The sequence below is a fragment of the Haliotis cracherodii genome, unplaced genomic scaffold, assembly GCF_022045235.1.
Source record: "Haliotis cracherodii isolate W230 unplaced genomic scaffold, xgHalCrac1.p SCAF_12, whole genome shotgun sequence".
NCBI lineage: Eukaryota > Metazoa > Mollusca > Gastropoda > Lepetellida > Haliotidae > Haliotis > Haliotis cracherodii.
The window spans coordinates 43,910,071-43,935,834 of NW_027266267.1; the positions used below are offsets into that span (position 1 = coordinate 43,910,071).

General features: G+C 40.5%; 1 protein-coding gene across 1 annotated transcript in view; it reads right to left on the reverse strand.

Annotated features, from left to right (window-relative positions):
* Positions 1–25,764, reverse strand: part of LOC139458447 (POU domain, class 2, transcription factor 3L-like) — a 54,471-nt gene that overhangs the window by 10,479 nt on the left and 18,228 nt on the right. The window contains exons 3-7 of the mRNA XM_071239885.1: positions 9,294–9,431; positions 7,504–7,599; positions 4,858–5,043; positions 1,680–1,805; positions 572–802 (exon numbers count right to left, since the gene is read on the reverse strand). Coding sequence (XP_071095986.1) covers positions 572–802; positions 1,680–1,805; positions 4,858–5,043; positions 7,504–7,599; positions 9,294–9,431 — 777 coding nt within the window. The remainder of the gene's footprint in view (positions 1–571; positions 803–1,679; positions 1,806–4,857; positions 5,044–7,503; positions 7,600–9,293; positions 9,432–25,764) is intronic.

A 25,764-nucleotide genomic window follows, 5' to 3' on the forward strand; every position in this document is an offset into this window, starting at 1 on the left:
GGTCAGTAGCTGTCATTTTGTAGTCATGGATACAGGGGAGATAACAACATGAGATAAAAATCTCTGTTTTAAAAAAAAAATTGTCAATAAATTTCAAAGGGAAACATCATTTGTGAATGAGTTTTTGTGTAGATTTTAGGTTAAATAAATTAAATATTAATGAAACTATACATTTATTTCATCCACATATCTGAAATGCCTGTTGCTTATACTGGTGGTATACCGTATTTGACGTAATAAGCGCCCAGGGCGCTCTCAAAATTGGAAATAAGGGGCCCTTATTAGAATATTATTTTGGTGAAAAAAACAGAGTTGAAAGATAAATTTCGTGATTTATGCTGACAGCCTGAAATGTTTATGTACGACAGATATATTTTTCCAGAATTTAATTGCCAATAATAAAGGGTGCATATATCACACGAGTGCGTATTATATGCTCATAGGGGTCGGAAGGGGAGCTAATTGGGATTGTTGACTAGCCAATATATTAGCAAATCTCGCGGTGGGCGCTTATTATGTCGAATACGGTATGTGTATTACTGTGCAGTCGTAGAATATAGGGCATACGCACCTCCATCACTGCAAGCTGCATGGTCTGGTGTGTCGGCGTGGTGGGGCTCATAGCTGTTGTCGTGGCCATGGTGGTGACAGGGCTGGTCTGCTGTATCTGCTGCTGTTGTTGCTGCTGCTGTTGCTGTTGTTGTTGCTGTTGGATTGCCTGCACAGCTGGCTGTGCTGTTGGGGTCTGCTGTTGGGCCACAGCTACCGCAGCGCCCAGATTCTGCAGCACTGGGAGACTATGCTGGGGACACAGAACATGAGGGTCAGACAAACAACATGAGGGTCAGACAAACATGAGGGTCAGGCAAACATGAGGGTCAGACAAACAACATGAGGGTCAGACAAACAACATGAGGGTCAGACAAACAACATGAGGGTCAAACAATTAAAACAAGAGGAAAAAGTCATTGATATCCCCCCACAATGGTTAAATACTTGTCATGAACATTGTTTCTTGCCATGGAAACTCGAAAAAATTAATCCCAACTCTATCAAAAGACACTAGTTCATTGCTAGACCTATCTGTGTGCCAAGCTTGGTGAAGAAATATTGTACGGTCAATCAAGCTTGCTTGGATTCCTAAAGAGCAAAAGCCAAAGTCGATTTGAGAATAAATTTACACTTCAAGTTAAATTTACATCAATTTTCTTTACCCATTCAGAGAAACTTGTTGTATATATTAAAATAACATGTCTCAAACTACTAACAACTTCAATTACAGTGTTATACCTGATTTGAAGGACGGAACATCACACATGGTTTAAAATGTGTGCACCGTAAGTCCGAAAAGTGGGGAGCGTGACATGAAAAGGATTTGTTGGTTGGTTTGTTTAACGCCGCACTCAGCAATATTCCATCTAGATGACAGTGATCTGTAAATACTCGAGTCTGGATCAGACAATCCAGTGTTTGACATCATGAGCATCAACCAACGCAATTGGGATCGATGACATGCATCAACCAATTCAGCAAGCCTGACCACCCGATCCCGATTGTCGCCTCTAACGACAAGCATATTCGCCTTTTACGGCAAGCATGGGTTGCTGAAGACAAACTGTAATCCAGATCTTCACAGTTCCATGGAAAGGACCAGTTAAGGGAACACCGTCTGCACGAACCTGATTCTGCACAAGGAGCTGGGGCTGCATGGAGGTCAAGGTCGTGGGGTTGATAAACACCAGCTGCTGCATGCCGGCCAGAGCCTGGCCTCCCAGCTGGGCCGTCTGCAGCTGGATCGTCTGGACCTGCAACAGAGTCGGTGAGTTTCAGTAATATCACAGGGTGATGTAGGTCCTAGACATCCTGCAACAGTCGGTGAATTTCAGTAATATCACGGAGTGATGTAGGTCTAAGACTTTCTGCAACAGAGTCGGTGAGTTTCAATACTATCACGGAGTGATGTAGGTCTAAGACTTTCTGCAACAGAGTCGGTGAGTTTCAATACTATCACGGAGTGATGTAGGTCTAAGACTTTCTGCAACAGAGTCGGTGAGTTTCAATACTATCACGGAGTGATGTAGGTCTGAGACTTTCTGCAACAGAGTCGGTGAGTTTCAGTAATATCACGGAATGATGTAGGTCTAAGACTTTCTGCAACAGAGTCGGTGAGTTTCAATACTATCACGGAATGATGTAGGTCTAAGACTTTCTGCAACAGAGTCGGTGAGTTTCAATACTATCACGGAATGATGTAGGTCTAAGACTTTCTGCAACAGAGTCGGTGAGTTTCAGTAATATCACGGAATGATGTAGGTCTAAGACTTTCTGCAACAGAGTCGGTGAGTTTCAATACTATCACGGAATGATGTAGGTCTAAGACTTTCTGCAACAGAGTCGGTGAGTTTCAATCCTATCACGGAATGATGTAGGTCTTAGACATCCTGCAACAGTCGGTGAGTTTCAGTAATATCACAGAATGATGTAGGTCTTAGACATCCTGCAACAGTCGGTGAGTTTCAGTAATATCACGGAATGATGTAGGTCTTAGACATCCTGCAACAGTCGGTGAGTTTCAGTAATATCACAGAATGATGTAGGTCTTAGACATCCTGCAACAGTCGGTGAATTACAGTAATATCACAGAATGATGTAGGTCTTAGACATCCTGCAACAGTCGGTGAGTTTCAGTAATATCACGGAATGATGTAGGTCTTAGACATCCTGCCATAGTCGGTGAGTTTCAGTAATATCACGGAATGATGTAGGTCTTAGACATCCTGCAACAGTCGGTGAATTACAGTAATATCACAGAATGATGTAGGTCTTAGACATCCTGCAACAGTCGGTGAATTACAGTAATATCACAGAATGATGTAGGTCTTAGACATCCTGCAACAGTCGGTGAATTACAGTAATATCACAGAATGATGTAGGTCTTAGACATCCTGCAACAGTCGGTGAATTACAGTAATATCACAGAATGATGTAGGTCTTAGACATCCTGCAACAGTCGGTGAGTTTCAGTAATATCACAGAATGATGTAGGTCTTAGACATCCTGCAACAGTCGGTGAGTTTCAGTAATATCACGGAATGATGTAGGTCTTAGACATCCTGCCATAGTCGGTGAGTTTCAGTAATATCACGGAATGATGTAGGTCTTAGACATCCTGCCACAGAGTCAGTGAGTCGGGGCTGAGATCAATACAGGAGCTGACTACACAGATGCAGAGATCTTCCCAACCTCCCCAAACTGTAGAGCAAGGTACAAGGATAACTCTGTGTTATTCACCCCCTGTTATATCCAAGCCCCTCCCCACTACTGCTCAAGATCCTTCAAGATCCCCTAAAGAGACTGAATGCCAAGAGACCCCAAGGCTGAGCAGGAATCCCCCCATGTCCAACACTCCACAAGAATCACAAAATAAATATTTGATATTCCCAAATACTAAGTTCAGTACTTTTTTCCTAAATAAGTAATTAAGAATAGCAAATATATTATTTGTATCCCATATGATAAATCATTACCAATTACAAACTTCTTTTTGTACTTAAGGCTAAAAAACGTTTGCCACAAGTTTCATTTTTATTTCAATTTATTTTTTATTTTTTAAATTCTCCTCAAATGTTCCAAGTCCAAACAAAGTCAAATACTGTATTAAAGTATTTTATTCATCAAGGAATACATTTAAGTAGGGAGGCCCATTTACCAGGTTGATTGTACACAACTGTTTATTTGGTAACACATCTGTTTATATGGACACACGCACATGAGAAAAAAAGAAAACACCGCCCACCCGCTCAATGTTTTCAAAAGCCATTCCCTGAGAAGCAAATTATTTTTGGTTTAAGCCCAATGAAGTGGATAAAGTATAGAACAATAAAGGGAGATAACTGGAGTTATGTCCCTTTCATCAACACAGTGAGCATCTGCAGGATCTACTACACCAAATCTGAACTAGTTGCCTCCATCATTCCATCCCCCATGTGATACACATCATATCACCATGCCTCTATCATTCCATCCCCCATGTGATACACATCATATCACCATGCCTTCATTATTCCACCCCCCATGTGATACACATCATATCACAGTGCCTCCATTATTCCACCCCCCATGTGATACACATCATATCACCATGCCTCCATTATTCCATCCCCCATGTGATACGCATCATATCTCAATGCCTCCATTACTCTATTCCCCATGTGATACACATCATATCACCATGCCTCCATTACTCTATCCCCCATGTGATACGCATCACATCACCATGCCTCCATTACTCCATCCCTCATGTGATATGCATCATATCACTATGCCTCCATTATTCCCCCATGTGATACACATCATATCACTCTGCCTCCATTATTCCATCCCCCATGTGATACACATCATATCACTATGCCTCCATTATTCCATCCCCCATGTGATACACATCATATCACCATGCCTCCATTATATTCCATCCCCCATGTGATACACATCATATCACCATGCCTCCATTATTCCATCCCCCTTGTGATACACATCATATCACCATGCCTCCATTATATTCCATCCCCCATGTGATACACATCATATCACCATGTCTCCATTATTCCATCCCCCATGTGATAAACATCATATCATCATGCCTCCATCATCCCATCCCCCATGTGATAAACATCATATCACCATGCCTCCATCATCCCATCCCCCATGTGATAAACATCATATCACTATGGCTCCATTATTCCCTCATGTGATACACATCATATCACTCTGCCTCCATCATTCCACCCCCCATGTGATACGCATCATATCACCATGCCTCCATCACCCCACTCGCTGTGTGACTGGTGAGCTCCCTACCTGTGGCTGCAGGGTGCTTGCTGACTGGCCGGTGGTGACGGGCGTGGCAGCCTGGAACTGGATGCCTGCCTGCTGGGCCTTGACAGGAGTCTGTGTCGGCATCTGCACCATGGACGTTGTCTGGACCTGTCGCACGGCCGGAGACTGCTGCACTGAACTGGCCAGCGTCGTCTGGGCCTGCTGCACCTGATGAAACCCAAGACACAGTGTTCATGGAAACTCCAAATCACAATCCATCTTTTACCACATCAGATTTGACTATGCAAGATAGTTTATCTACCAGAAGGTTTCAAGTCCCGAGATTTGTCTGGGTTAAGCTGATCTCCAAGGAGCTTTTGACTGTTAGGATGTAGGACATAATCGAAATTATCCCCACATCAAAAGAGAGGGTAAGTGAATGTTGGTTATGCCCCAGTGATATCACTGGTTAAAAGACAATATTTTGACAGGGGAGGGGGGGTCTTGACGTTTGCTCCAATAGTACATCAATATTGAGTGAGAGAGTGAGTTGGGTTTAACGCCGCTTTTAACATTATTCCAGTTATATCAGCTTAATATGGGTGTGTCAGCGTGTCAGCTTAATGTGGGAGGAAAGCCCTAAGTGATGCAGGTCCTGAGACATTTACCACTTTGGTGAAACCCACAAGCACGGGTATGGTGCTGACAAACCTAGAAACAGAAACAGGATTCGCCCCCAGCGAATCGTGGTGCCTTAGACGACTGGGCCACCCGTGCCCCCTGAATCTTGAGAAAGGGCCTTTTCAGGTTTCATTTTGAACACTGATGAGCATAGACGATGGCCATCGAGATAGCTGCAGTCCAGGACCCAGAAGTCCCTGACCAACCAATCCCCATAGTCGACTCTTTTAGACAGGCATAGATACTGCCAACCTCATCCTCTGTACCTCCAGGGCATTTCAATAACCATCCTAATAGTGTGTGATATTAAGGGGGGACCTGGGGTTCTTCAGGCTTGCTGCTGTGGTATTGAATCGAGGGACCCCCTCAATCTCTTGATTCAACCTTCAGGTTACGACAAGGACCCCTTGATTTTCAAGCTCAGTTTCGAAACTACTACTGCCCTTAGTTAACAGACTAAGCCTCTGTCAAGGTAGGCATGCAGGTTGTTACAAAACCTTATCATTGTTACACAAGTACTTTTCTCAAGTCATTGTAACCCTCTGATACAGGGCCCTCTTCTACAAACCAATCTTAGCATTGTGACGATTGTAAGTTTATGTTAAAGTGTGGGAGTTACGACGATCTTAGCATCATGACGATTGTAAGTTTATGTTAGAGTGTGGGAGTTATGACGATCTTAGCATTATGACGATTGTAAGTTTATGTTAAAGTGTGGGAGTTATGACAATCTTAGCATTATGACGATTGTAAGTTTATGTTAAAGTATGGGAGTTACGACAATCTTAGCATCATGATGATTGTAAGTTTATGTTAAAGTGTGGGAGTTACGACGATCTTAGCATTATGACGATTGTTAGTTTATGTTAAAGTATGGGAATTACGACGATCTTAGCATTATGACGATTGTAAGTTTATGTTAAAGTGTGGGAGTTATGACAATCTTAGCATTATGACGATTGTAAGTTTATGTTAAAGTGTGGGAGTTACGACGATCTTAGCATTATGACGATTGTAAGTTTATGTTAAAGTGTGGGAGTTACGACGATCTTAGCATCATGACGATTGTAAGTTTATGTTAGAGTGTGGGAGTTACGACGATCTTAGCATTATGACGATTGTAAGTTTATGTTAAAGTGTGGGAGTTACGACGATCTTAGCATTATGATCATTGTAAGTTTATGTTAAAGTGTGGGAGTTACGACGATCTTAGCATTATGACGATTGTAAGTTTATGTTAAAGTATGGGAATTACGACGATCTTAGCATTATGACGATTGTAAGTTTATGTTAAAGTATAGGAATTACGATGGTCTTCAGATTACGATCATTGTAAGTTTATGTCAAAGTATGGGAATTACGACGATCTTAGCATTATGACCATTGTAAGTTTATGTCAAAGTATGGTAATTACGACGATCTTAGCATTATGACGATTGTAAGTTTATGTCAAAGTATGGGAATTTCGACGATCTTAGCATCATGACGATTGTAAGTTTATGTTAAAGTGTGGGAATTACAACGATCTTAGCATCATGACGATTGTAAGTTTGTGTTAAAGTGTGGGAGTTACGACGATCTTAGCATTATGACGATTGTAAGTTTATATTAAAGTATAGGAATTACGACGATCTTAGCATTATGACGATTGTAAGTTTATGTCAAAGTATGGTAATTACGACGATCTTAGCATTATGACGATTGCAAGTTTATGTCAAAGTATGGGAATTTCGACGATCTTAGCATTATGACCATTGTAAGTTTATGTCAAAGTATGGTAATTACGACGATCTTAGCATTATGACGATTGTAAGTTTATGTCAAAGTATGGGAATTTCGACGATCTTAGCATCATGACGATTGTAAGTTTATGTTGAAGTATGGGAATTACGACGATCTTAGCATTATGACAGTCATAAGTGTATGTTAAATTAATGATGACCTCAGCACTACTGTATCTTTGTGGAGCGGTGGCCCAGGTAATCAAGTACCACACTGTGTAGCTACCTGCATTTGTTGCTGGAGCAGTAGCTGCTGCTGAAGCTGCTGGATGTCCTGGTGGGTGATAGACAACCCCGCCGGGAGCGCCGCCGTCACGGGAATCTAGACAAACACAACATCATCAACAAACTGACACATGAACAGGTCAAGCAGAGGAACTTTCTCCTGGCAATAGACACAAAATACAATCATAAACATAACAGGTCTATAAAATGCGTTCTTGAATGCCGACAGGTTGGCTCGCTTTTCTTTTGTGGGTTTGTTGTTTTAAGACGCACTGGACCAGACAATCCAGTGATTGACATCATGAGCATCGATCCACACAATTAGGATGACATGCATCAAACAAGTCAGCGAGCCTGACCACCTGATCCCGTTAGTCGCCTCTTACGACAAGCATGGGTTGCTGTTGATCTATCTTACGCCGATATTCACGTGTATTAGATGCTTGGTGCGGAGTGGGGAAGTGGTATTAAATGCCAGATGCTCGGATCTTATACTGTATTATAGTAATACAGGTCTTTGCAGTGTTATCACTCCCACTCTTGTACACTACATTCATCAGATCATGGAAACACAAATACGTACAGTCACCCGAAACACGAGCGTCAAAACGTGTGGTGTCACCCTCGGCAAGTGACTTCGTTCAAATGTGCCTCTGTTCACCCAGCAGGGACTGGGTACCCAATATGTGAGTTGGATATAAAAACCTTCTCTGCAGCATGTTTAGTATACTCCCCAGGGAGTTGAGAATGGTAAGGCCTATGGATCCACAGATGGGGGAACAATAAAATAGAACGCATTTGAGCAGAGATGACTGGATAAGTCCACTGCATCAATGTATAATATAATAATTCTAACCAGGAATCCCGAAGCACATTCACTGAAGAATAAAAAAATTGCAGTTGATTGTTCTCTTGCTTTAATGTTTGAAAGATAAGGCCACGCCCACTAACAGACAACTGTTTCCTGATTGGCTGACAACAGAATGAACTGGGCATGCGGTCGATAATTGCCTGGTTGATGTTGCTGATCGGACATATCATTCTATATAAAGACACTTGACATAATGAGAATCTGACACTAGTCCATTATATGTTATCATTATCAGGACTAGTGGACTAAAAAAGGTTTACCGTATTTGACGTAATAAGTGCCCAGGGCGCTCTCAAAATCAGAAATAGGGGGCTCTTATTGAGAGTTGAGAGATAAATTCATGATTTATGCTGATGGCCTGAAATGTTTATGTACAACAGATATATTTTTCCTGAATTTAATTGCCCATAATAAAGGGTGCATATTTCACACGACTGCGTATTATACGCGAATAGGGGAAGGAAGGGGTGCTAATTGGGATTGTTCAATAGCCAATATATTAGCAAATCTCGACGTGGGTGCTTATTAGAGCGGGGCGCTTATTACATTGAATACGGTATTTCTACCACTGAGTATCAGGGGTGATACAAATATCCCTATCCAAACTGGAGTGGTATATTTGGTCCGGCAACGCCTGTAAGTTTATCTGTGTTAGTTGGGTACATTCGATCCGTGAAGATCCAGGGCTGGAATATAGGTCTTCAGCAACCCATGCTCGCCATAAGAGGCCACTTAACAGGATCGGGTGGTCAGGTGCGCTGACTTGTTTGATACACGTTCCAATTACATAGATCGATGCTCATGATGTCAATCACTGGATTGTCTGCTCCAGTCTCGATTATTACAGACCACTGTCATATAGCTGGAATATTGCTGAGAGCGGCGTTAAACAAAGAAACAAACAAACAAAGGGTACGTACAACAGCATGTTGACCAAGGTGGTTCTGTATGATGATGCCAGCGGCCGACATGGTGAGAGGTAGTTGTTGGGGAAGCAGCTGCTGTATCTGCTGCGTTGCTGCGGTGTTGGTGGGGGTGACGGCGGGGGCGTCAGTAACCTGCAACACAAGTCAGTCTGTGAACACTGGGATGCAGAGACCATGTGTATCATCATTCAGCCGGTCTACATATTGATTGGTTGGTTGGTTGGTTGGTTGGTTGTTTAACGCCACACTCAGCAATATTTCAGCTATATGACGGCGGTCTGTAAATAATCGAGTCTGGACCAGACAATCCAGTGACTGACATACGGGGAGCATCGATCCACGCCATTGGGATCGATGACATGCATCAACCAAGTCAGCGAGCCTGACCACCCGATCCCGTTAGTCGCCTTTTACGACAAGCATAGACACCTTTTACGGCAAGCATGGGTTGCTGAAGACCTATTCTACCCCGGAATCTTCACGGGTCTCAGTACAGACTGGTGGTCGGACTGGTGCGTGCAACACAAGCTGACTTGGGAAGAAAGTATTGTCCTTCTGGATTTTCACGAAGAGACTCGTGGCCGTGTATAGCCGTTAATAGCAATAAAAAATATCAAGTCATCCAAAAAACTTACCACCTCAGCAAAAACACTTGTCAGGTAATTCAAAAACTTATATCACCAAATTCACTGAAATTTGTTTGCGAGGTGGAGGCTTTTTCATCTGGAACACTGAATGAAGTGTTCTGAGGAGGAGGGAGATAGTGTGTGTGTGTGTGTGTGTGTGTGTGTGTGTGTGTGTGTGTGTGTGTGTGTGTGTGTGTGTGTGTGTGTGTGTGTGTGTGTGTGTGTGTGTGTGTTTTGTGTGTGTGTGTTTTGTGTGTGTGTGGGTGTTGGGTGTGGGTGGGTGGGTGGGTGTGGGTGTGTGGGTGTTTGGTGGGTTTTTTTTGTTTTGAGTGTGTGTGTGTGTGTGTGTGTGTGTGTGTGTGTGTGGGGGGGGGGGGGGGGGGGTGTTTGAGTGGGTGTGGGGGGGGTGTTGGGTGGGTGTGTTGGGTGTGTGTGTGTGCGTGTGTTGGGGGGTGGGGGTGGGGGTGTGTTGGGTGGGGGGTGGAGGTTAACTTCTAAACTTACAAGCAAATATGGATAACTACAGTCAACATCATTCCTTCATTAGGTTGTCTGTGTACCCATGTTGGGAATCAAACCCAGGAGTCAAAGCATTAACCACTGTGCTATCCCACTGCCCCTCCATATGAAATAGTATCACTTGTATCCGTACCAGCATTGCCAGTCAACAACAGTGACATCCACAATGGGTGGACTCCAGGTACCTATCCCGCAGACATCATCCAGTAACAATCACCTCACACCCAGTAGAACAACGCCCACAAAATAGAGTCCATATATCAATAATTATATATTTACCATTACTTGTGCAGTTTCTTCATGAATGTTCTTGCAAAGACTTATAATGTACTCTCTTTAAGATTTTCTCAATGAACAACACACTTTCCAACTCTTTCCAGGTGAGACTACCATATACCCAATGAGGAGTGACTGCTGCACCTACTCTATAGTATCTCTTCTCACGAACCAGATGCTGCACAGACTGTTTAATACACTACCTATCTATATTCATAGTATCCATGTTTATGCACAGCAGCAATCTGTTCTGATAAACAAATCTGGTGTTGACATTGCTACTTGCTGAAACATCTGTGGAGAGATCGAGTGAGTTAACACCAATTCAGTTACATAAACAGTGTTCCTGTTTACCGGTAATTACCAGTTTTTTACCAGTAGGTGAGGTGAAATGGGGTTTTAACTTCGCGTCCAAGATTTCTGCACTTATATACTTATAGCGACGTGCATGTTCGTGTGTGTTTGTGTGGCTGCTTGTACTAGTCCGGACTGATGCTGATTTATAGTGCTAGCTCACTGAGATACCATGCCGCAGTTTAACATGAATACCCCACTCGGACACAGTATACTGACTCCGAGCCGACCAGTCCTTGTTTTAGCCCCTTAATGCCGAGCGCCAGACAGGGTAACAATAAGTACCATCTTTTAACGTCTTTTGGTATGACGCAGTCGGGGATCAAACCCCGGACCCTCCGCTCTCCGGGCGACACTCTACCACTAGACCACGGAGGCAGTCCTTTTTACCAGTAAAATTAGGGTTGGCCCTGTAATTCATGTGACTGCCAGTCCCTGTGGACCAGCAATTCAAGTACATAATAAATCTTTGTTGCCGAACAAAACATTGGCGGTAGTCATACAAGTATATTTTTCGAAACAAAGTCAGCTTGTCTGTTACCATCAGAGTCTCCCCTTGTCTATTTTTAGTTCAAGGATAGAACAGTTTGCTTTGCTTCAAGGATGAATATATATTTGTAGCAACTTAGTCTCGAAATACTAAAAAAAGAAACAATTGCAACTGTACTTTGTGTGAATGTCTGAATGATGTGTATATCTAACTAAGTTACTCCAGAGTGGGTGAGTATGGTCTTACGCCGCTTTTAGCAATATTCCAGCAATATCACAGCAGGGGACACCAGAAATGGGCTTCACACATTGTACCCATGTGGGGAATCGAGCCAGGGCTTCAGTGTGACGAGTGATAGAGAATCTCACCCTCATGTCTTTTTGATATCAAATATATCAACATGAGTTAGATATAGAAATTGGGGAAATAGATAGAAAACACCATGTTGGAAATATCCTCTCGGGTTTCCACAACATATATTTTCATAAGTAAGGATAAGAAATTTATGGATGAACAACTTCTTTATTACAATTAAGAGCGACGTTTCGGTGTAGGTTCTAACACCGTTATCAAGATCAGGAAACTACAAGAAGCCATCCACATCAAAAGACTTCAGCCCTCAATCAACCGTGACCAAGGCTATTACATACCACTGGCGTACCATCAACTCATCAAAGACCCCAATCAGCCATAATCCCGTTGTTTACATTACTGGCTTCATCCTTTGTATCATGGCACTGACTTCACCCATGGTCATCATCACTGCCCTTGTGTGTACACAACAGGCTTCGCTACTCCAGTATACAATATCTACCCTACTGTATAAACATTGCCTCCTACGTGTACATATACTAGCTTACTGCACTCTGTAAATCACTTGCTTGATAACGGTGTTAGAACCTACACCGAAATGTCGCTCTTAATTGTAATAAAGAAGTTGTTCATCCATAAATTCTTATCCTTTTTGTAGTACTCCAACTTCTAAATGCCTATCAAAGAAGTTATATATTTTCATATTCATATTCCAGATGGTGGTCAGTCATTTGCTTACATCAGGCGGAGTTACTTCATTTTCAACCAAAGAAAATTAAATAAATTAAATTGCTGCGGTGGATTGAAACTGTGCTCTTTGTGCCATCTTTTTGTTAGTGTTATTTCTGTTTTAAAGAAAATGCCTTAAAGAGGCAACTTTGAAGATTTCCAACTGCCTTGAAAGTCTGTTAGACACAAGAAAAGAAATTTGTCTGGCTTAAATGGAGGTTATCAGAGTGAGGGCCAGTGTTTGAGATGTATTTGATGCAGCACAAGAAGACTGTGCATACAGACTGATGTGAAACTGTCAAGTAAAAGTCTGTTTGTTTGTTGTTTAACACCGCACTCAGCTATATTCCAGCTATATGACGGCGGTCGTTAAAAATTGGAGTCTGGACCAGACAATCTAGTGATTGATATCAGGAGCATCGATCCACGCTATTGGGATACGATGACATGCATCAACCAGGTCAGCTAGCCTGACCACCCGATCCTGTTAGTCGCCTCTTACGACAAGCATAGTCGCCTTTTACGGCAAGTGAAAGTGAGGGCTGTGGCGGGTGTGGGTTATGTGGGGTGTGTGGGGTATGTGGGGGGTGTGGGGTATGTGGGTTATGTGGGGGGTGGGGGGTATGTGGGGTATGTGGGGGGTGTGGGTTATGTGGGGGGTGTGGGGGGTGTGTGGTGTGCCTTGTTAAGTGCCAGTCCTTCTTCATCATGGCAAGAAAAGTTTTTTGACCAAAGTTTTATTCTATTACTGTTGCAATGAAGTAGGGCATCTTTCATTCAAACAGGTTTAAGGTTTCAGGCCGAGTCTTCATCGCCGACAATCCATGGCAGCGAGCACACGTCTGACTACCTGTACCATCACACGCAGACCTGACCGCTATCGCCACATGTACCAACACGCCTTCATAACTACTTCGTTACTGTTCAGGAGACATCGTCGACTACACAAGCTGGGATGTCATGGATATTCCAACAGAAATTTTAGATTCATGAAAATACAGATATGGTAATTGTGAACGTCAGCATCAAAAAGCTAAACTCAATTTACTATTGATAATTATCTCATAAATATTTACATTATGACACCGAATTGCATATTTGTTAACCTCTGTCAATGCCTGTTTATTAAAGATGCACTGTTCGTTTGGAAATATGCAACAACTGTTCAGGGTAAGGTGAGGTGAGATTGGGTGTTTCTATATATATGGAGAGAGAGAGAGAGAGAGAGAGAGAGAGAGAGAGAGAGAGAGAGAGAGAGAGAGAGAGAGAGAGAGAGAGAGAGAGAGAGACACACAAAAATGAGGTAAATGTTCACTCGGTGTACATGTAATATATCATAAAACAATAAAGTCCACGTTATCCAACATCTTCTTAATATCAATACACTGACGAGTATCAGTATTGTCGTTGTCAGTTACACTGAAGAGACATGAGACAGCGAAAGTACTCTGTCTGAAACTGATATAAAGAAGATGTTGGACTAACATGGACTTTATTATTTTATATATATACCGGTAGTGTGTGTGTGTCACGTTATGTGTGTGTGGCTGTGTGTCAGTGTGTGAGTGGCTGTGTCCATGTGTCATTGTGTGTCTGTCTGAGCGTGTCTCTGTCTGTGAGTGTCTGTGTGTCTGTGCATGCACATGTGTGTGTGTGTATCTGTCTGTCTCTGTGTCTGTTTGAGTGTGCGTGTGCATGTGCTTCTGCGTGTGTGTGTGTCTGCTTGTTCTAGTCCAGAGTAATGACTTTTTTTAGTGAGTGTGTGTGTGTGTGTGTGTGTGTGTGTGTGTGGGGGGGGGGGGGGGGGGGGGGGGGGGTGTTAGTTAGAAGTAACTAAATATTAAGTTGGATTTTATGCCACTTTAAACATTTGCTAATGCCATAGCATGTGATACCATTGTGTGTCAGTTCATATGCAATGATTTTATTTTGGGAGTAAAACCTGAAGATAAATTATTTCTAAAACAAAAAAACAGTCAAGTCTTGTTAATCCAACATTCGTCACCACTCGCCCCTGCAACAAGACTAGTCCCCGTATCGATGAATGTTATGTGCAAAAATACGACAAACCAATCAGAATGCACGTATGAGTTAAAGTTCTACGTCAAAGAATCCCTCAGAAATAATTTTTGATTTTACATATGTCTTGCATTTAAAAATATACCCAAGACACAGTTAAATGTGTTCAAACATACTTATAATTCTGCATGTCCAGATGAGCTTTAAATTGCATCTGAGATATATATAATATATGGAGAAATTTATGTCAACCACTACGCAACGAGTTGACAATTGTTTTAGGTATGCACGTTTAGGCCAAGACGGAACCCGGTCGCAAAAATGGCCATGAGAGGGGCACGAGTTGCTATTCGGCTTGTCCCGGAATAACACGAGTTGGTCACGAATGATGCAGCAGATCCTACTCACCTTTCAACAAATGCTATATAATTTGCATATTCAATGATTAGCTGTCAAGATAGCAATATATTAAAATATATTCAGTGTAGTATGGGGTTCAATTAACTCTGATCTTGGTTGATACCATGTGACCCTGACCATGTGACCTTTGGTACGGTGGCCATCTTGGATTTTGACACAAAATCCACATCAAAAACAGGTCAGGATGACTTGAAAGTATGTTACTTTATCATGAATAAACATATATGCAGGTAAATGGATTTTTGTTATTTATATGATTGTATGATATTGTCATACTCTTAGGGTTATGTGTGCATTAAGTGTGACTGAGGCAAATTTTTAATAGCTAAATACACCTTTTTATAGTAATTTGTCAGCTTAACACCACTCGGTATTAGATTTCCTATATCTGGAAACGGTTAAAAATGATGAGAAACAGAAATGGTATTGATTCCTACCATGGGAAAGCATATTCTCGGATCTCAACCAGTCTATACTATACACCACCCAACTACCTCTGACTTTACAATTCTACTATACACCACACAACTACCTCTGACTTTACACAGCTGCCATACACTACACAACTAACTCTAACTTTACACTGCTACTATACACCACACAACTAACTCTGACTTTATGCTATTATACACCACACAACTACCTCTGACTTTATGCTATTATACACCACACAACTACCTCTGACTTTACATTGCTACTATACACCACACAACTAACACTGACTTTATGCTATTATACACCACACAACTACCTCTGACTTTACACAGCTACTATACACCACACAACTACCTCTGACTTTACACAGCTACTATACACTACACAACTAACTGACTTTACACTGCTACTATACACCACACAACTACCTCTCACTTTACACTGCTACTGTGCACTACACAACTACCTCTGACTTTACACTGCTACTATACACCACACAACTACCTCTCACTTTACACTGCTACTGTGCACGACACAACTACCTACAACTTTACACTTACAACACAGCTACCTATGACTTTACACAGCTGACATACGCTACACAGCTACCTCTGACTTTACACAGCTGCCATACGCTACACAGTTACCTCTGACTTTACACAGCTGCCATACGCTACAATTACCTCTGACTTCAACTCCTAATACGCACTACACAACTACCACTGACTATGCTATTATATACCACACAACTACCTCTGACTATATACTACTAATACCACACAGCCACCACTGACATAGTGCTACTACATACCACACAACTACTTCTCACCCTGAATGCTACTACATACCACACCACTACTTCTGACAACACACTGCTCCCATACACTAGTCTGCCTCACATTTAAAAAAAGACACAATTATGGAAATAAATATCTCACCTGGCAAATCATGTTGACCAGCAGAGGGCAACTATTTGTCTGTACACTCCAACAACACACCAAACAACTCCTATTCTCTCTACCCTAGATAAGTGCAGCAAAACACTCCGTGCTAAGTGTTCCCATGTCAGAATACACATGCATGGTATGGAAATAAGGCTCTTAGTAGTCATGAGATGCAGCCTCACACTGAAATATTTTATTAGCAAATCAGCTTATTTGTATGCATGAACCAACCAGAGCTTGAATATGGAAATCGTAGGCATTCTCCTATTTGCTATTCTTGGTCTGTGACAGAGATGAATTGCAAATGTCATTTATATGCAAAATGGTCTCAAGTGAACCTCTCTATTACACCCAATGAGATTATACCGATGACATGACTCAATTTTCTATATAACGCAGGGGAATGTGGATGCAGGGGCAGAAGCCTATTTTTCAACAGTGTGAATAGATGTATTGTTGCTTTGTTGCTTAACGCCGCACTCGGCAATATTACAGCTATATGATGGTGGTCTGTAAATAATCGAGTCTGGAGCAGACAATCCAGTGATTGACATCACAAGCATCAATCCACGCAATTAGGATCAAAGACATGCATCAACCAAGTCAGCGAGTCTGACCACCCGATCCCGTTAGTCGTCTTTTACAATAAGCATTGTCACCTTTTACGGCACGCATGGGTTACTAAAGACCTATTCTACCCCGGATCTTCACTGGTCGTGAATAGATGTCTTGGGTTAGATTAACCATGTGTCACGTTCAGCCTTTGGCAGAAGTTCTGCAGTTTTAGGAAGATCTGTCAAACAAAAAATGTCTGTCCTCAACAAGTAATTGGAAACTGTTTATACCTCTTGTACATTTTGACAAAGGCTAGTTATTGCACTAGACTTTATGGAAAGTCTAGATACAGCCATAGAACTTGGGTTATACACTCACTGCAAACAAGTGTCAAGGTACTGGTATATAACTTGGGTTATACACTCACTGCAAACAAGTGTCTAGGTACTGGTATATAACTTGGGTTATACACTCACTGCAAACAAGTGTCAAGGTACTGGTATATAACTTGGGTTATACACTCACTGCAAACAAGTGTCTAGGTACTGGTATATAACTTGGGTTATACACTCACTGCAAACAAGTGTCTAGGTACTGGTATATAACTTGGGTTATACACTCACTGCAAACAAGTGTCTAGGTACTGGTATATAACTTGGGTTATACAATCACTGCAAACAAGTGTCTAGGTACTGGTATATAACTTAGGTTATACACTAGAAACAAACAAGTGTCTAGGTACTGGTATATAACTTAGGTTATGCACTAGAAACAAACAAGTGTCTAGGTACTGCTATATAACTTAGGTTATACACTAGAAACAAACAAGTGTCTAGGTACTGCTATATAACTTAGGTTATACACTAGAAACAAACAAGTGTCTAGGTACTGCTATATAACTTAGGTTATACACTAGAAACAAACAAGTGTCTAGGTACTGCTATATAACTTAGGTTATACAATAGAAACAAACAAGTGTCTAGGTACTGCTATATAACTTAGGTTATACACTAGAAACAAACAAGTGTCTAGGTACTGCTATATAACTTAGGTTATACACTAGAAACAAACAAGTGTCTAGGTACTGCTATATAACTTAGGTTATACACTAGAAACAAACAAGTGTCTAGGTACTGGTATATAACTTGGGTTATACACTAGAAACAAACAAGTGTCTAGGTACTGGTATATAACTTAGGTTATACACTGGAAACAAACAAGTGTCTAGGTACTGCTATATAACTTAGGTTATACACTAGAAACAAACAAGTGTATAGGTACTGGTATATAACTTGGGTTATACACTTGCAAAACAAATCTAGTCTCAATATTGGTACATGGTTGGTGCTTTATTTTGCTTAACTTGACAAACTTGACCTAATATAAACAGGCACAAACACAGCCATACATTCAATAGAAGCGTGCTCCATGTCTTCAAACTACTTGCTTTACAGACAAAACATGAATAAATGTGAAAACTTTTCAATATATGGGCTTCAAGTTAACTTCTACTCAAATTCCGAAAAACTTTACTAGACATGCTGGAAAGAAAGCTGTGCAACCACAGACTGTCAAATTTTCACATTCTCCTATGAAAAGCAAATGGAGAGTGAATGAGGTTTCATGCCGATTTTAACAGCACTGCAGAAATACCCCAGCAGAGGGCACCATGAACAGGTTTAAACTATGCCGAGACAAAATTCCAGGTTTCCAGTGGAACAAGTTAACACCTTAATTCCCCTCTGAGTGATATTCAAGAACTGTAACCCACAAACACCAACTACACAAAACACTGAAATACTGTAAATCTTCAAATTAATGTGTCTCCAAATTAATATGACTGCTGACCCCGAGCCAAAAACACGACTCAAAATCAATGCGACTGGACACAAGTGGGTAGAACTCTTGACCCCAGCAGAACTCACCAGATGTCTATTGTGTAATTCCTATTCTTTAATTGACATTGTTATATACTTGCTACAACTGCTTCTCAATAAACCGTGTTTGTGTTTATATTCAAGTTGGTATTTCCACTATCCAAAGTGTGCAGTGAGGCCGTCTTATGGGTTGCTGAAGACCTAATCTACCCTGGATCTTCACGGGTCCATACACACACATGCATGCACGTCACTGTGTGAGTGAAATAAACTCGAACATTAAACCTCATTTCACCTCACCTTCAAAACACAGTTACTAGAAACATGGATAAGTAAAATTCCAGGCAATTCCACTATGTGCCTGTTCCAATACTACTAATACACAGACTCAAACCACCAGACATGCCTATGAATATTGATGAAACAATTACCATGGGCATGCGACAGCAACCCTAATTTTAGCCAATCATGTTGCTTGTAATTTACATATCATGAATATACATGACCATGATTTACAAGGCCCGAAACCTGTGGTGCATATCCTCAGCCTCACCAAGCACAAGAACACTCGGGTCTGTAAAAAGAGCTAGAACATACTGCAAAAGCATTGAATTCTTGTGAGACTGTGGGGATATATCTAGACTTGCTCAGTCTGCACCAACAAAATGACAGTAAAAATTCCAAATTTGAATAAAAACTTTTCTCAGAATTTACGAAAATAAGAACATGAAAAAATCATCGACTTTTTCCCAATTTGCCTGCCCAATGTTTGGACTCCTAGATTAAACCTTGAGTGGCTATTTGATATTCTGGTTAGGAGACTGGTATTCTAAAAATGAAAACACACATTCAAGAAAATAACTGTTGAAAAAACATTTTGCCATAGGTTTTAAAGAAACATTGTTCGCTCTACATGGTGGGTTTAATTAAAAAAACTTGTTTCTCTTAAAAGCAGGAACTGAAAGCATTTTTGGCAGAATTTGTTTGATTTGTTTGTTTGTTGTTTAACTCCACACTCAGGTATATTCCAGATATATGACAGCGGTCTGTAAATAATCGAGTCTGGACCAGACAATCCAGTGATTGACATCATGAGCATCGATCCACGCAAAGAATTTTTTTTGATTTTTGAGATACTGTAATCATTCCGCCCAAATGTAGCTCCAAACCTAATTTGATTATTTCATGTATTTTATTTATGTACCACTGACAGACATGTTTCTTTGGGACAGGCTTATTCATATCCATAAAACGACATACCGTATTTGACGTAATAAGCCCCGCTCTAATAAGTGCCAACGGCGATATTTGCTTATGTATTGGCTAGTGAACAATCCAAATTAGCACCCCTTCCAATTGATCAATGTACACAAGACTTATTTATTCGCGTAAATTACGCACTCGTGTGTTACATGCACACTTAATAATGGGCAATTAAATTCTGGAAAAATATATCTCTCGTATATAAACATTTCAGGCTGTCGGCAAAAACCAGAAAATTCATCTTTCAACTCTATTTTTTTCACCGAAATAATAATCTAATAAAAGCCCCCTATTTCTAATTTTAAGAAGCCCTGGGCTCTTATTGCATTGAATACGGTACTGCAGTATCTGCTTAAGGACACTTATCACCTAGATATCTAAAGATATGAATGCGTTGTATAACATGGTATATCCCCTCCTACTGGTCCTAGACATACTGACAATAACGCCTGCACCATCTGGAGGCTAAAAATATCTTATTTACATCAGATCAATCAAATTTTCTTGCCTATTTTTGGAATGTCAAAAAGTATGCCCTGTCTGGTCCTATATGGAAAACTGGCTTCTTAATAACAGGCAAATCAACATGCATATTTCAAACAAAAACATTTTAATTGGTTACACCTTACAAAATAACAATAGGGTGAAAAAAACGTATTTAACAAAGAATTCAACACAAAATGCCAACATTCAAGGAAATCCTTCTGAGCTTACTCAATACTATTTAGCAACATAAGGTACTGAAAAGGCAAGTTAAGACATTACTGGTCAAACTCATATATGTTTTTCTTAATGTACCACAGCTATTTGTAATGCTTTTAACTGTAAAATCAAAATGCAACCCCAAAAAGTTATAAAATTGTATTCCACCCAAAAACCTTTTCTTAAAGTACCGGGTAATATGTTTAAATGTTTGAAGGGTAACAGCATGTACTATCTTCCTTGGTATGACGCAGCCGGGAATCAAACAACCGGCAGACGCTCTATCCACCAGACCAAAGACACTCTGTGCGGTGAGTGAGTGAGTGAGTTGGGTTTAACGCCGCTTTTAACAGTATTACAGTTATATCACGGCGTGTCATCTTAATGTGGGAGAAAAGCCCGAAGTGATGCAGGTCTCAGACGTTTACCACTTCGGTGAAACCCATGAGCACGGGTATGATGGTGACAAACCCAGAAACATAATCGAGGCGAACTGGGATTCCAACCCACAATCAAAGGTGTCTTGCGTGCCCAAGGGATGCAACTCTGCACAGGGAATTACGGTGCCTTAGACGACTGGCCACCCGTGCCCCCGCACCCTATGGGAAGCTGTACAGCATCAATAGACTGTTACGGAGCAGTACAGCTGATGTGGGGCTTTTTTAAAGCACATTGTCTGAACGTGACAAGGTAAGACAACAATGACAACACTATTAATGAATGAATCATAATATATATCTTTGCAAGATGCGTATTTTCATATAGATCTCAATGTGACAATTAACCATATGTCTTTATGAATTCTTATTGATGCGAAGAAAAGTATCGAAAATGCATATATTGTGAAATAGGCATCCGAAAATAAATGTATCAAACAGTCAATTAGGTTTCTAAAGTGGTCATGTGAGTCCCACCTGTGCCCCCTGCTGTTCAGTGATACTTTGGGGGTAATTGGGGATTCTGGGTAAGAATATAGGGCTCCAGCAACCTGTGATATCGTAAGGCGACTAAATTGATCGGGTAGTCAGGCATGGTTGATTTGTGTGACGGTGCTCATGACGTCACTCACTGGATTGTCTGGTCGCTGAGCAGAGTTGCGTCCCTTGGGCATGCCAGAACCCTATGATTGTGGGTTCAAATCCTGGTTCGTCCCGATTATGTTTCTAGGTTTGTCAGCACCATACCTGTGCTCGTGGGTTTTCACTGAAGTGATAAACGTCTGAAACCTGCATCACTTCAGCCTTTCCTCCCACATTAAGCTGACATCTCACAATATAACTGTAATACTGTTAAAAGCGGTCTTAAACCCAACTCACTCACTCACTCTTGACGGCATTTACAGTATATTTTAGTATGGACATTTATTAACTGAGCGTGATAGTCCTATCAAAAGTTTACAAGACTGGGTTAGAAATGAACTTTTATTTTCAATAGTCCACAAAATGTATCTATTACAATGTTGCCATCTACCTAATGCTAACAGCCGTTGTCCGCGAAAATGTTAATAGTTCTTCACACATTTTAACCGGGATTCAAACCCACAATCATAGGTTTCTGGCGTGTCCAGGGGATGCAACTCTGCACAGCAAATCGCAGCGCCTTAGACGACTGGGCCACCCGTGCCCCCAGAGGACTTAAGTTCATTTCCGTAATTTTACTAAATGATCAGTTGATCCGACTCGGTGTCTTGGCTGACATTGTAACCAACAGCTTGGGCCCGTGCTCATAATATCAATCACTGCTTTGTCTCAATTATTACAAGCCGCTTTCACATAATTGGAATTTAGTTGCCCGAAGTAATTAAAAACATAAACAAAAACACACAATAATTTTCGAAAATCGTCTTATTTTTGCTGTCAACTTTGCATAAAATCTTCATTTAAAATATAAACTTTCTTCTGGCAAGTAAATTTGTCACTAATATTAACAGACATCATCATTCATTCCTCCTCACAAAACTCCACTTGTATCCTTTTTGGAAAACAATTTAAAAAAATCTTTTTCTTACAAGACAACCGATCATCCCCAACTCTCAAGGAATAAATAAGTATTATTTCCCACATGCATGAAAAGAGTCCATATTTCAAAAACGTATCAAACGCTCCCGAACCTCTCCAGACAAGCCAGGTGAGCTAACAAAACTCTCGAAACGCTTTCTGACTTCAAAATCCACAAAGGGGGGGCATTATTATTGAGTTATTCCAGCAAAATTGTCTTGCTATCAAAGCCGCATAAATCTCTCTCGTCGATGACCCCTGCCTGATTTTCTGCGATTCTGCAACTGATATGATGTATGGGGTTCTCGGCCACATCTTTATTCATGAACGCCCTACTGTTTCTTTCTTCTGTCTGGCCGCTATGCAAATACTCTTGATGAAGAGATGCATAATTCATGACAGCCAGCTTTCTTAAGCCAAACAAAAGTTCTCTTAGCGGCAAAGAATGTGCATGTTGTTCCAAATGGCTTCATAAGCAGTTGTCTGCTAGTAGCATAAAAACTATTCCGAGGTGCTGACACGGCAGTCAATATCATTATTGCAACATTCCGCCAGGTCTGCCAGGGGTATTGAAACTGTCTTCACATTGTTGGACATTGTCTCTGCTAGACATATATAGTTAAATCTCCCTGGAGTCCCAGCCCTGCTAGTCAAGAAATCCTGCTCTCCTGACAACAGCTCTGCAGAACATACCGTTATGAGTTATATATATTAATCAGTAACCATGGTAACACTGCTTCGTTAATTTATAAATGTTTTCAATAGTTAATTACCCACGATTTTCTGGATTTACAAGATTACACTTTACAAGGAGGGAGTTGCGGAATTGTGTTTAGAGCCCTATCATTGACAGCTGTTTCAAGGAAAAATATGTTGAGTTTTTTCAATAAAAGCTACCACTATGTGTACATACATCTAGAGAGTTATCATTTTCCCCTTACTTGTTTATAATGTATGTATATATAGGAATATATTCATTTATTTATACGTAGGAATATATTCATTTATTTATACGTAGGAATATATTCATTTATTTACACATAGGAATATATGTGACTTAAAAAATGTAAAAGGATAATTGATTCTTTCATATTATAATAAAAAAGAAGCAGGTGTTCTTCAACTTCTTTAAACTTGTATATTTTATTCAGTAAATAGTATAAACTCTGGAAAAAAAACTTTGTTATAATCACACTGGCACAAGGATCAACGTAGAAGTCACAAGTAAGTGCATATTGTTTTACGCCACCTGGATCATTATTCAAGCCGCACGGCTACAGATGCTGCTTCTTTATTCTATTATTCAAACATGGAAATTGTCATCACGCATACAAACAGGTTTTCTATCACAACAGCATCTTCAGCTCCTGTACCAGACAATCAGAAGTATTTCCAACCACTTTCACTTACATGAATCAATACACTTTTAACCAACAAACATTTGTAAAATTGTATCCTGAAATAAGTTTTCTTCCCCCTTAAAAAGAAAAATTCCCTTTTTAATATTTTTGTTATGAATATTGAACATTAACAATTTATCATGTCAAAAGAGACTACTGATGTTTATTCAATAATCAGACATGGGGAACATCTGAATGGAGAGCTTCTGAATAATTTATTTTCTTACTGACATACCAGTATCATTAAGTGCAGATTAAATATCCTGACTACAATCAAATTTTAAATTCAAATGGTTATCATATTTTTTAATCAGTTTATATTTCACCATAAAAAAAACTTCGTCAGCATTATAATACTCCTGAATAATGCATCACATTCAAAACCACAAAATACTGACAAAATATCCAATGCTACTTTGAAGTTGTTTCTCATTTCTGTTTAATAGATGCTTTAAGTAAGACCACTCTTTTACCCACATTTTATTATTCAAAGGAAAGCTGTTTCACCAAACATCACCCCATACCCATTGTCATTTAGTGAGTGAGTGAGTGAGTTGGGTTTAACGCCGCTTTTAACAGTATTCCAGTTATATCGCGGCGTGGGAGGAAAGCCCGAAGTGATGCAGGTCTCAGACGTTTACCACTTCGGTGAAACCCACGAGCATGGGTATGGTGCTGACAAACCTTGAAACATAATCGGGGCGAACCGGGATACCCATAGTCTATTAAAGAAGTTGTTATCAATATATTTTGTCTACTTTGTCATCCGTCAACTTCTAAGAAATGCTCATCGAACAACTTAGGCTTAAGTATGTGTATTAAATGTTTTCTGACTTGGTACTATTGACCTGACAACAAGTCTCATTTATTAAGTGTGAAATGCTATCTGACTTGGTACTATTGACCTGACAACATATTTCATTTATCAAGTGTGAAATGCTATCTGACTTGCTAGTATTCCCTTGACAACATAATGTTATCTGACATGGTAATATTGACCTGACAACATGTCTCATTTATCAAATGTAAAATGTTATCGGACTTGCTACTACTGACCTGACAACATGTCTCATTTATCAAATGTAAAATGTTATCTGACTTGCTACTACTGACCTGACAACATGTCTCATTTATCAAGAGATTAGCAATGTTATTTGATGTCAAATGGGAACCAACAACCTTACAAAGGTCTCCAAAGCATTGTGATGCAATTTTAATGATCTCATCCAAGCGTTATCTCCTGTGAAAGCCAGCTTGAGAGGAATCTGGAACTTTGACCAGAAGGCCACTCAAGTCTCAGACACTAAAGGAAGGGCGTAAACCTCATATCACATAGCTACGCTCACAGCCTATGAAACAACACAAAAACTCATCTCTATCACAATGCTACACTGCAACTTGTGCAATACAGCATTTATTCACCAGCGTAATTCCAAGTTTGCTGAAACTCCTTGTAACCTCCAGAGTGAGTGAGTTTGGTTTTACGCCGCTTTAAGCAATATTCCAGCAATATCACGGCGGAGGACACCAGAAATGGGCTTCACACA